Source organism: Larimichthys crocea, chromosome III, assembly GCF_000972845.2.
Source record: "Larimichthys crocea isolate SSNF chromosome III, L_crocea_2.0, whole genome shotgun sequence".
NCBI classification, from domain to species: Eukaryota; Metazoa; Chordata; class Actinopteri; family Sciaenidae; genus Larimichthys; species Larimichthys crocea.
In genome coordinates, this window is record NC_040013.1 from 22,713,458 (window position 1) to 22,725,611 (window position 12,154).

The 12,154-nt window shown below is 39.6% G+C and overlaps 1 protein-coding gene and 4 non-coding genes across 5 annotated transcripts; 2 read left to right on the forward strand and 3 right to left on the reverse strand.

Annotated features, from left to right (window-relative positions):
- The first annotated feature begins 1,949 nt into the window (after positions 1-1,949).
- LOC104939557 (myelin and lymphocyte protein) lies at positions 1,950-7,830 on the forward strand. Its single transcript, XM_010756110.3, has 4 exons — positions 1,950-2,187; positions 5,060-5,227; positions 5,318-5,440; positions 6,528-7,830. The coding sequence occupies exons 1-4, from the start codon at positions 2,095-2,097 to the stop codon at positions 6,600-6,602; spliced, it is 459 nt and encodes a 152-aa protein (XP_010754412.1). The 5' UTR covers positions 1,950-2,094; the 3' UTR covers positions 6,603-7,830.
- A 934-nt stretch (positions 7,831-8,764) lies between these two features.
- trnai-uau (transfer RNA isoleucine (anticodon UAU)) lies at positions 8,765-8,858 on the reverse strand. The gene is made up of 2 exons: positions 8,821-8,858; positions 8,765-8,800 (listed from the first exon to the last, which is right to left on the reverse strand). It is a non-coding gene; the product is annotated as a tRNA-Ile (tRNA).
- Positions 8,859-9,351: 493 nt separating this feature from the next.
- Positions 9,352-9,445, reverse strand: trnai-uau (transfer RNA isoleucine (anticodon UAU)). The gene is made up of 2 exons: positions 9,408-9,445; positions 9,352-9,387 (listed from the first exon to the last, which is right to left on the reverse strand). It is a non-coding gene; the product is annotated as a tRNA-Ile (tRNA).
- Positions 9,446-10,119: 674 nt separating this feature from the next.
- trnai-uau (transfer RNA isoleucine (anticodon UAU)) lies at positions 10,120-10,213 on the forward strand. The gene is made up of 2 exons: positions 10,120-10,157; positions 10,178-10,213. It is a non-coding gene; the product is annotated as a tRNA-Ile (tRNA).
- Positions 10,214-10,823: 610 nt separating this feature from the next.
- trnai-uau (transfer RNA isoleucine (anticodon UAU)) lies at positions 10,824-10,917 on the reverse strand. The gene is made up of 2 exons: positions 10,880-10,917; positions 10,824-10,859 (listed from the first exon to the last, which is right to left on the reverse strand). It is a non-coding gene; the product is annotated as a tRNA-Ile (tRNA).
- Between the last annotated feature and the right edge of the window lie 1,237 nt (positions 10,918-12,154).

The following is a 12,154-nucleotide window of genomic DNA, read 5'->3' on the forward strand; positions in this document are numbered from 1 at the left end:
TTTTTTTTAAATAATCACACTAACCAGTAAAGGTAAGTTTGTGAGGCTGTGAGCGCCACAAATGAAATTTCATGTATTTATATGAAGGCAGAAATCTTTGGAGGCAGCCACGTGGTGACTGGTTTCAGTTTCGGCTTTAGCATCTGAAAGGAAACGAGATAAAATGGAAATTACGTGTTTACTGTTAACAGAACAACCTGCAGCCTTTTATGGTCCAACATCGCTCATCACTGATTACAGGTGACTTTACAGGTAAAATGACCAGTGACCTCCAAAACTGACGTATTTGCCTTCAACATTTCTAAAGCCGTAGTAGTAGTAGTAGTAGTATAGCACATAAATATTAAAACCTGAAACCTTGAACAACTAAAAGACTGGATGGGGGAATGCACTTTGTTTCCTGCATGTTTTCTCGATGTTTATGATAAACAAAAGATAAATGTAGGAATACAAACTCTCCCTGTTGAACACCATTAGTCTTTTTGTTCATTTTTAATACAATAACTTTAGTGTTTGTTTGTTTTTTCTTTTCTTTTCTTTCCTCGAAAAGGCTCAGTTTGGATGTATGATTTATTATTTTTGCATTTTTATTTTCAACTTCCAAAAATCTGAGGATGTAAATATTTCGATGATTTCACTCATTTCATTTTTTTGGAATCTATAATGTGAAATAAATCAATTGTAAATTCAGACATTGTGGCTTTTTCTGTTTGGTGACTAATGATCACAGTCTGTAAACAGGTTTGTTTCTCTATCATCAACACTGATCTTCATACACACATGCACCTTACTCTTATGTCAAGGCTTTATTTTAAAATCTCCTGGAAATATGTCAAAGAAAGCTGCTTCAGTTTAAATTAAACCAATTCTCTGCAAAACATAATAAAGAACACCAATCTTCTTCCTCTGATGTGAAACCTTTGATATCCCTCTTAGCAAAGACAATGAGCCACATAATGGTTTATTGTGTGGTGTTAGTATTACATAGCTCCAGGGCACGAGTTCTTTGGGTTACTATGTCTGAATCTATCAGGTTTCCAGTCAAGACTTCTGCATTTATCACAGATACAATGACCTCTAACTGAAATAGTGCCTGTGAACATGTAATGTCTACTGTGCATGTTGTATTTCGTGTGTGCCTACGCTCTTGTCTTCTTTATTCTGCAACATTTTATAGATTTTTCTTACATGATGTCAGTTCATCACAAGACAATGTTGCCTGGAAAGTATTAATTAATTTTTGTTTTTTAATGTCCTGAATCTCAACTTGAAAGCAGCATCTATCTAACAGCCCAAACCTATGAGCAGAAGAGTGAAATGTAAATCACTTTATTAGTTTGATTTGATATTCTATTTGTTGGCAAATAAGTCCGATAGTGTCTGTCTTTTTTAGCTCTGGTTTGGTCTCCTCCAATTCCTGAGAGAAACAACTAATTGCTCAACTATGTTTACCGGCATTACGTTTGTCTGTCTTCTATTTGGTTCTGGTCCTTTGCATTGGCTGTGGCTGGTAATGGTTGATGAAAGTAAGAGTGGACCAAAACAATAAAGGTGTGTCGTAAACCCCCCCAGAAAAAGGGCTGAAAGACACCAAAACACAAAGGTTAAAATGATTTATCTACAAAGCCAATCATGAGCATCTATGTTTTGAAAAGAAACTTCTGTTATAGCCACTGTGTGCAGTACAAATAAAGGCTGCAGGCACTCTTTTCCCGATGAAAGCCTCATAAAGTCAGCGCAACCCAAAACTCAACGAGCCGTTTCTTTACTAAGCAGCAAACAGTGTCGACATTTCAGCCGCACAGGTTTGACGGTAGCCACAGGGCACAAAATTCCTCTTTCGGGTTGTTTCAAAATCCCTTCACAGATCACCAGCTCACATTAAACACCATGTAGCCTTGGGTGAGGTAGATGATGGGTGGTGCAAGAAGCTGTGGGAAGGGATCTCTCACTCACAATAGCGGAACGGGTTTGTCTGCTAACTTAGCTTTCCTATAAGAGTCAGAAACACCTGCTGCTGCTTAGTTGGTTCAGAAAAGGAGGGCAGGTTGCTCACTGTTGACTCAGTACCGGGAGAAGGCAGAACAGGCAGAGATGGCTGCAACTACTGCTCAGCCTATGGGGAGCCTGCCCAGCGGACTGGAGATATGCACCACGGCCCCGGATATATTTTACCTGCCTGAAATGGTGAGTGGATGATGACGTAGGATTATTTCCATTTTGGATTGATTTTTGAATTTTTTTTTAATGTTTTATTTTGCAGTCATTTTAAGGGGAAAAGGGGCAATTGATAGACTCAGTATTAATAACTGTTTGGAGCCTCAGATCAACGAGCGAATGAACTTTTATTAACCCAAAATTCATGACCTTTTTTTTAAAAAAAAGCCCAAATTATAACACGAATTCTTTGGCTACAGCTCATGCCAGCATGATGTGATACCTTCATGGCCAAAGTCAAACGCTAGTCCCTAAAAAAGAAGACTTTTTGTGCTGCTATATCTACGAATAAATACGATGTTAGTTAAAGTGTGAAGTGAAAACTCTTTCGATGAAAAGTGCAATGCAAAAAAATGTGACTTTCGGTGAAAATGGTGAGATGAAACATGTTCCTCATCATGGGAGGAGCACCTCTCATAACGTCTTTTCACATCTCACATTTCACTCATATTGTATCTGTGCTACTAATCTAAGAAAGAATGCGGCCAACTCTTCTTCTCCCTGAACGATGACAAAAGATAGAAAACTAGCTCATATAACCGCAAGGAAAAATAACTGGACCACGGAAGGTGTCTGTGTTAAAATGCCCCCTGAGTAAATTTATTTGAGGTTGTTTATCCTGGCTTCTTTTCATCGAGGGAAGGGCTGGGATGAAAATGATGCACTAAGAATCGTCTTAATTAGTCGTGTTTCTGACTTAGAGATACATAAAAACAAGTCTGTGCACATTTTAAAGGGCCAAAAGTCTAAAGAGGGTATCTTGTTCTGTCAAAAAAAGCGAAACAAAAACATATACATCCTGAAATATGACAAGATGATGATAAGATGTGTATCTTTTGGGTGTTAACGCCTGGGCAGAACAACACACAGCCTCTTTTATCGGGCTCTGACTCGCTGATGAGCATGTTGGTGGATTATTTTCACTGGCAACCTCCTTTCATGGTTTCATGTTGATACAAGATGAGAAAATTCTAGTGTAAAACAAAAGAGCATTTTACTAAGAGAGCTAAACAAAAGAAGAATATAGCGACACCTAGTCATGTTATTTCAATTTAATACATTTTCCTTAATCGTGCATTGTGAAAAAAAGGGAAAATAATCTCACCTGAATGACCAGAGAAGAAGACATGAACATGCAAGACATGACTATGCATTGATTCAATGCTGAACAGGTGATGTGTGCAGTGTTTTCCTCCGCTTTTATCATCATATGCATGAATGAAATGGAAAGACAGTGATCTGACCAGTATTTGTATTTGTCACAGTTTATGGTGAGCAGTAAAACTGAGAAATTCTCTCTTCTCATCTCTGAATTTGCCCTCCAATTTGTTTTGGTGACTTGGTTTTTATCATACCAACTCGTAGAACACACACACACACACACACACACAAGTCTATTTTGTCCCCAAAACAAACAGAATTAATGTAGCCAGTTAGAAAAACAAGAAATGCATCTGGCTTGAGGCTTTTTGTAACCCCCCCTCCCTTATCTGTTGGCTGAAAGTAACAACAATCATCAACGTCTCATTCCCAATAATGCAAAACTGAGTCAGTGTGATCAATCAGCCACAGAAGTAAATCTGACTGGAGGACAAATATCCTCTCAGTGCACATGTATATTTCAAACGGGAATCAGAACTTACTGTTTGCAACAGCTGATTCTCGACTAGAGCTGCGTCAGTCGTCTGAATTATTATCAGGTGTGACTTGTGGTCAGACGCCATGTTAGTTATGACTCAGTATCAGTACCAGTGGTTAATATTCTATCGAACACCGCCCATACGTATAGAAAGTGTTTGTTCAGTCCACATTCAGAGATTTAATATTTGCTGACTGTATGCAATCCAATTTATAGTTTAGCTTTTATACGTCGCTGCTGTTTCTTGGCCTCTTCACTTTAATAGGACAACACAGACACAAATGAGGCAAAAAAATGAAGCTTAATCTTGAAGTAAATACAAATAACTGTGTGAGTCGACCTGCATCCAGGTAATGTTTGAATCACTAACACAGGTGACCTAATGTCCCAGTCAAAATAATGGCAGTGATACCTCAGCAGGTGCTAAGCAGACACTCGGTCAGTCTTTCTTTTTGCCAGTAATGACGACAAAGTTCTTCATTTTCCTTCATCTGCTTTAAACAGGATCGCAGCACAGCCCAATTAGACTGAAAGATAGCATGGCCCCTAAGCCAAAGGTCATTTTAAGTAGCAAAACACACTCTCACAATCTCAGCAGTTATTTCAGAGTAATTGCAGGATTTCAGTGACTTACTGTCACAGTGGGAACCCGAAAAAGGAGAAAACAAACAAGCATTAACTTGCAAAGCGTTTCTAAAAAAGTTAGATCTGTGTAAAACTATACACCCAGACTGTTTTAATATATCTGGTGTCCCAGACGGATGTGGTGTGGTTTACAACTTCCCTGATACACTGCACACACACGTTTTTAAATATTCACGTTTAGGCACGTTAGCAGCGTGACATTTCTGGTGAATTAAACTTATCGTTGGTGGCTTTTCATCTTTTTTTTTGTGATGGATTGCCATGAAATTAGACATTCATGCACTTTTGTGTTGCAAAACTAAATAGTACCCCATTGTAACAGGTCATTCACAAAATCTCAACAAATGAGGTGGGTGCATCTGTCTGTTTTTTGGGTGCAATGCGCTATGATAACACAAAGAGCTCCAGCTCTGTCATTTAAGGTCACCTGGCACTGCTCTCCTGAGCCGTCCTCACACCTCTCCCCCTCCTGCATTTAAATGCCAACCCAGCCTCTCCTCCACAAACAAACACATATCCAAAATATCAGAAACCATAATAACCTCTCTTTCTTTGCAGGTGTTTGGTGGGTTGGTTTGGATCCTGGTGGCGTCGACCCACGTGGATCCACCGAACCCTCTGGGCTGGGTGATGTTTGTCTCCGTCTTCTGCTTCGTCATGACTTTCCTCTGGATGATCATCTTCGTCGCTGGAGGTCACAAGAACAGCTCCGGCTGGGCTGCTGCTGTAAGACCTGAGAGAGAAATTAATAATAATTAATAATAATATAAGCATGCTGCAATATTATTTAATCTCTGTGTGTGTGTGTGTGTCCAGGATTTTGCTTACCACGGCCTGGCGGCGTTCTTCTACCTCAGTGCAGGGGTTGATTTGGCTTACATCACAATGCTGAAGAAGTACGGCGTTTTAAGAATATACCAGATTGACATCGCTGCTGTGGTGAGAACTGATTTCCAGCACTTAAATAACAAACAGATATTGACAGATTGACGTTCTTTACATGTCTGCAGCCAGTTTACAGCTTGATTTGTCATACGGTTTAAAGGAATAGTTCAAAATCGGCTTTTTTGCTGAGAGATAGAGGATGGTCTGTAAATATAAAGCTACAGCACAAAGACTGCAAACAGAGGGAAACTAAATCCACTTACCAGCAGTTCTCAAACTCACTAATTTACCTGTTTTATCTTGTTTGTTTACACAAAGTATTCCAATAAGTTCGCGAACAAGACTAAAAACCGGTACACCAACAGTTTTTGAGGATTCGGATAGAGCGGAGCCAGGATAGCCGTTACCCTTGTTAGAATAAAATGTTTTATATTCGTAATGTGTGACCTGTAAGTTGCAAACTCATCACCCTGGTTTCTATAGATCCATAGAGCAGAAAGCCACCTCTGTCAGCTGACTGAAACAGGATCTGTAGAACAGAGGGCTACTCTGATTAACAGAGGGACAAGATACTGTCAGGGTCAAAAAGTCAAACCCCCTAAAAGTTCAGTATGAAGTCATGTGAGGCATACTGTAAGATAGAGGTCTCAGATCACTGACTAGGTACAATTGAACATCCAAGGGGGAGTTTAGGATTTCCTCCTCTTTAGCAAGCTGGCTGAAAACGATTGGAGCAGCTGAGTGCCAAGAGACTGGGACCAGCCTGTGCACCAACAAGGGAGAGCCAAGTTTAAACCAGGGCCGCTCCCTAACAGTTTTTGGACCAATGAGATAGGCACACATAACTTTGTTAAGTTAGGGACTCTCTTTTTGGAAAGTTGGTTGCAGCTAACTGCTTGCAGACTGTGATTTGCTGAACAAATCAGGGTCCATGTACATGTAATATTTTGATGTCCTGATGCTAAATAAATACTCGTACTAAGGAACAATTCGGATATAGAATTCCTCCATGCAAATCAACAAACGCGCTGACACCCTCAGCTTCCATATTTGTCCAAATGTTGAACTATTCTGTTAAATGTGAGTGTCAGAAAAATGTAGAAGGACTTTATTTATTTATGTGCGTGTTTGTTTGTTTCAGGTATTTGCTTTCGTGGCCACACTCCTCTACTTCATCCACACCATCCTCTCCGCCATCCGATGGAAAAACTTCTGAAGAGCGACCCGTGTGAAGAAAGTGCTGTGTGCATCCTGTATGTGTGTTTATGTATGTGTGTATGTTTGCGTGTACGTGTGGTGACATCAACCTGGCCGGATTCGTGAAGGTTTTTAAGCCTCGTTATTGGAACATTTAATAATGTTAAGTGAAGGTTGAGCGGGTGGGGGATTTTTTTAAAGAAGTACCATCCAATAAAATGATGAATATGAGAATGAATAATGAAAGTAAACGAAGAGTTTTACCCTACAAATATCACATGTTCCTATGAAATGTTGTGTTAGGCACAAGATCAATATATGAACCACTTATCATTCTTTAGCCACTGATCATTTATTAACCTACATAAGAGGTCTCATACTTTTAGTCTTTTTAGAGGACCATGGAATTTGGAACAAAATTATCACTAGCATTAAATAAAATCTCTAATTTTACGTTTCCTCGTACTATCATCCACGTTGAGCCTTAAACAGATATATTTTTTTATACTGGATTTTGTTGCGTAATAATACATATATTTTAATAAATGAATCAAAAGGACACAAGGAAACAGAAAAGCAAGAGTGCAAGTGCTTTGGATCGATCCAACTCCATCATGTTTGTCCCTTCAATATGAAGTTACAGCTGACAGCTGGTTAGCTTAGATCACCAAAATAAAACAAACAAGAACAAAACATATTCTAGACTGCTAGTGCCAATGTGGTTAGCCTCGGATTTATCGGGACTATTTCTTGGACCCGAAAGTAGGTTTATCCACTGTAACCATTGACATTGTTTCTGAAAAGACAAATTACCGCTTGATTTTCTTTCTTTTTTTTTTAATGTTTCGAGCACCACAAATGAAACCCCATTCACCGCTATTGTATTGTTTTTGCATTGGCAAAAAAATGTTATTTTTTTGTGATTCGGGTGAACTCTATTATATGAATGAAATTTAAAACCTGTTTTGTTACTTGATATTTGCCTCTTGCTGCCATCAGAGCGTTCATCTTCCCTTTGTGATCTGTGAACAGGCTGAAAGGCGTTTGTGGAAGTCGTAAAAAAACATCTCTCACTGATTTTTTTTAGAATTCTTTTGTCATACTGAATTAATGCCAAGAAATCATCAGTACATAAAGGATGGTGAGTTGTATTTTTTTGTTTTTTTTAGGTATAAGACCTCCAGCTGAAATTTGTATAGTTTTGCCATTTTTGTATTCTCAAGATTAAAACAAGATATAGATGTCAACCTGACTGAGTCCTTGTTTAATTTGCTTCACGTCCTCACTGAAACATGTGAAGAATTTCACACTGATACACCGATTCCTGACACTCCCTGCATACACACGTTCTCTTATCTATACAACTTATGGTGAATTAAACCTACTAACATTGGTGTTTTTTCATTTATCGCCACATATGAGGTTGACATATATGATTTTAAGCTGTCTTTTATTAGTCTCAGACATTCATGCGCTTCTGTGTTGCAAAACTAAACAATTGAAGTCACCCACTGAACCGGGCGGATGCATCCACCTGTCTTCTGGGTGTGTGTGCGTGTCCTCGGGGTCCAATGCACTACTGCACACGTACACGACACCTGTGTCATTTACTCACCTGGCACTGCTCTCCTGGGCCACGCCCATGGTGTTGTTTATTTTTGTTTTTTTACACCTTTTCAAATGTGCCGTTTTATTGAAATGTCTTAAATTGCTGCAAGAACAACTGTAACCTGAGGTGACACTCTAAGTTTTGTATAAGTCCGTAACAGGCAGGTAAATATTTACCACTTTTTTTCGTGTTTAAAGTTGATAAGCTGGATAAGAGTCCTGGAACTCAAACAAAAGCTCTGCTCAGACACAGACTGAAAGGAAATATGCATGTACTCTATGTCATAGGTCATTTTGGGGGGGGAATAGCTCGCCTAAGGAGCAGAAACCAAGAGTATCAAAATACATGTTGGTGTTAGAGTTACAGGTCTTCAGGGAATTACTCCTCTGCAAAAATATTTGAATTTTAGCGAGTCATGTGAGGCTGATAATTTAGAACACAGCTTACCCCTTAGAAGTTTTACAGATCAGATGAAGCTCAACAGTACAAAAAAACTAAAATATATAAATACCTGAATGTTTTCCATCATGTTGTGGTGGACAGGCGTAAACACAAACATGAGTGTACCAAGATGCTCCAGGTGAGGCTCGAACTCACAACCTCGGCATTGCTCCACAGCATACTGTTTTATAAGTACCGCGCGCTGACCGATTGCGCCACTGGAGCTTCGAGCTGTAGTATTATTGTGGACTGTCCAGCTGCCAAAAATCCAGCGATGAGACATGTTTGATACATACGTGCAGATGACATTTGTCATGCTGGGTTTCACACCTCATGCTGTTCTAGTTCACTGGTGAAGTTTCTTTGAGCTGCAGTACACACTGTCTGACCTTTAACCTCCAGCTGATCTTTCTAGATTTTAATGAGCAAAAACAATCATTAATAAAATGAACAGTTGGAACTTTTTTTTCCACAATCTCATTTAAATCAGAGACAGATCATGGTTAAGTAGCGAGCTGAAACTCTAAGCTTCAGTGGCGCAATCGGTTAGCGCGCGGTACCACTTTATTTTGAGCTTGTTTTTTTTATTTGGTCCATGTGGTATGAGGGTTTATGAATTATTATTACTGTATTTAAACATGTTTTCATATCTTAACAGTCATCACACACAACTTGCCTTTCATTACAACAAACACAGGTGTCCAATAGCATACAGAAATGCTCCAGGTGAGGCTCGAACTCACAACCTCGGCATTGCTCTACAGTGTACTGTCTTATAAGTACCGCGCGCTGACCGATTGCGCCACTGGAGCTTTGAGCTGTAGCATTATTGTGGACTGTCCAGCTGCCAGAAATCCAGAAATGAGACGAGCTGAGCTGATAAATGTTGTTGTTTGATACACAGGTGCCGATGACATTTTTCATGCTGGGTTTCACACCTCAGGCTGTTCTAGTTCACTGGTGAAGTTTCTTCAAAGTTCAGTACAGTCGTCCCTCGCTATACCGCATTTCACTTTTCGCGGACTCACTGTTTCGCGGATTTGTTTTAGTGTAATTTTGCATGATTTTTTTTTACAGCATACTGTACAGTATGAACGCGCATTGTGTTCTGCGTCCTAAATTGGCTAAGGGAGAACCGCACATGTGTTCTGCGTCCTGATTAATTAAGGGAGTACTGTACAAAATGCGTGTAAAAAGGTGTATAAAAGTGTGTGGTTAGGGGTTTTACGGCCTTAAAACATGTATAATAATTGTAAAACTTACTTCGCGGATTTCGTTTATTGCGGGTTTTTTAGAACGTATCCCCCGCGATAAACGAGGGACCACTGTACACACCTTTAACCTCCAGCTGATCTTTCTAGATTTTAATGAGCAAAAACAATCATAAATAATAATAAATAAATAAAATTAACAGTTGGAACTTTTTTCCACACTTCTAATTTAAATGAGAGACAGATCATGGTTAACTAGCGAGCTGAAACTCGGAGCTCCAGTGGCGCAATCGGTAAGCGCGCGGTACTTATAAGACAGTATGCTGTAGAGCGATGCCGAGGTTGTGAGTTCGAGCCTCACCTGGAGCATTTCTGTACATTATTGGACACCTGTGTTGTTCCCACACTGTAATGAAAGGCAAGTTGTGTGTGATGACTGTTAAGATATGAAAACATGTTGAAATACAGAAAAAATAGTTTAGAAACCCTTATACCACATGGAAACCAAATTAAAAAAGTTTAGAAACCCTTATACCACATGGAAACCAAATTAAAAAAACAAGCTCAAAATAAAGCGGTATTGCGCACTAACCGATTGCGCCACTCGAGCTTGGAGCTCCAGCACGCACTGTCTGACCTTTAACCTCCAGCTGATCTTTCTAGATTTTAATGAGCAAAAACAATCATTAATAATAACAAATAAAATAAACAATCGGAACTTTTTTTTCACACTTCTAATTTAAATCTGGGACAGATCATGGTTAACCTGGAGCTCCAAGCTCGAGTGGCGCAATCGGTTAGTGCGCAATACCGCTTTATTTTGAGCTTGTTTTTTTCCATGCGGTATAAGGGTTTCTAAACTATTTTTTCTGTATTTCCACATGTTTTTATATCTTAACAGTCATCACACACAACTTGCCTTTCATTGCAACAAACAGTACCTGTGGGAACAACACAGGTGTCCAATAGCGTACAGAAATGCTCCAGGTGAGGATCGAACTCACAACCTCGGCATTGCTCTACAGCGTACTGTCTTATAAGTACCGCGCGCTGACCGATTGCGCCACTGGAGCTTCGAGCTGTAACATTAATGTGGACTGTCCAGCTGCCAAAAATCCAGAGATGAGACGAGCTGAGCTGATAAATATGTTTGATACACACGTGCAGATGACATTTTTCATGCTGGGTTTTACACCTCAGGCTGTTCTATAGTTCATTAGTTCTTCGAGCTGCAGTACACACTGTCTGACCTTTAACCTCCTGCTGATCTTTCTAGATTTTAATGAGCAAAAACAATCATAAATAATAACAAATAAAATAAACAATTTCCAATGTGTATAAGGGTTCTAAACTATTTTTTCGGTATTTCCAACATGTTTTCAATCTTAACAGTCATCGAAACACAACTTGCCTTTCATTACAACAAACAGTACCTTTGGGAACAAACACAGGTGTCCAATAGCGTCAGAAATGCTCCAGGTGAGGCTCGAACTCACAACCTCGGCATCGCTCTACAGCGTACTGTCCTTATAAGTACGCGCGCTTACCGATTGCGCCACTGGAGCCCAGGTTTAGCTCCTGTAACCATGATCTGTCTCTGATTTAAATTAGAAGTGTAGAAAAATTTCCAACTGTTAATTTTATTATTTATGTAATTATTTATGATATTTATATATGATTCAAAAAACCCGCAATAAACGAACCCGTGAGTAATTTTACAATTATTATACATGTTTTAAGGCCGTAAAACCCCTAACCACACACTTATCACACTTTAACGCATTTGGTACAGTACTCCCTTAATATAATCAGGACGCAGAACACGTGCGGTTCTCCCTTAGCCAATTTAGGACGCAGAACACAATGCGCGTTCATACTGTACAGTATGCTGTAAAAAAAAATCATGCAAAATTACACTAAACAAATCCGCGAACAGGAGTCCGCGAAAAGTGAAATGCGTAGATAGCGAGGGACGACTGTACTGAACTTTGAAGAAACTTCACCAGTGAACTAGAACATGCTGAGTGTGAAACCCAGCATGAAAAAGTCATCGCACCTGTGTATCAAACACAACATTTATCAGCTCAGCTCGTCTCATTTCTGGATTTCGTCAGCTGGACAGTCCAATAATGCTACAGCTCAAAGCTCCAGTGGCGCAATCGGCAGCGCGCGTACTTAAAGACAGTACACGTGTAGAGCAATGCCAGGTTGTGAGTTCGAGCCTCACCTGGAGCATTTCGGTATGCTTGGACACCTGTGTTTTTGTAAATGAAAGGCAAGTTGTGTGTGATGACTGTTAAGATATGAAAA

Bases quoted from the DNA above. Each gene is read 5' to 3' on its own strand.
- LOC104939557 (XM_010756110.3), top strand. From the start codon at position 2,095: ATGGCTGCAACTACTGCTCAGCCTATGGGGAGCCTGCCCAGCGGACTG. The intron at 2,188-5,059 runs GTGAGTGGATGA...CTTTCTTTGCAG, and splicing joins TATTTTACCTGCCTGAAATG to GTGTTTGGTGGGTTGGTTTG. The intron at 5,441-6,527 runs GTGAGAACTGAT...TGTTTGTTTCAG, and splicing joins AGATTGACATCGCTGCTGTG to GTATTTGCTTTCGTGGCCAC.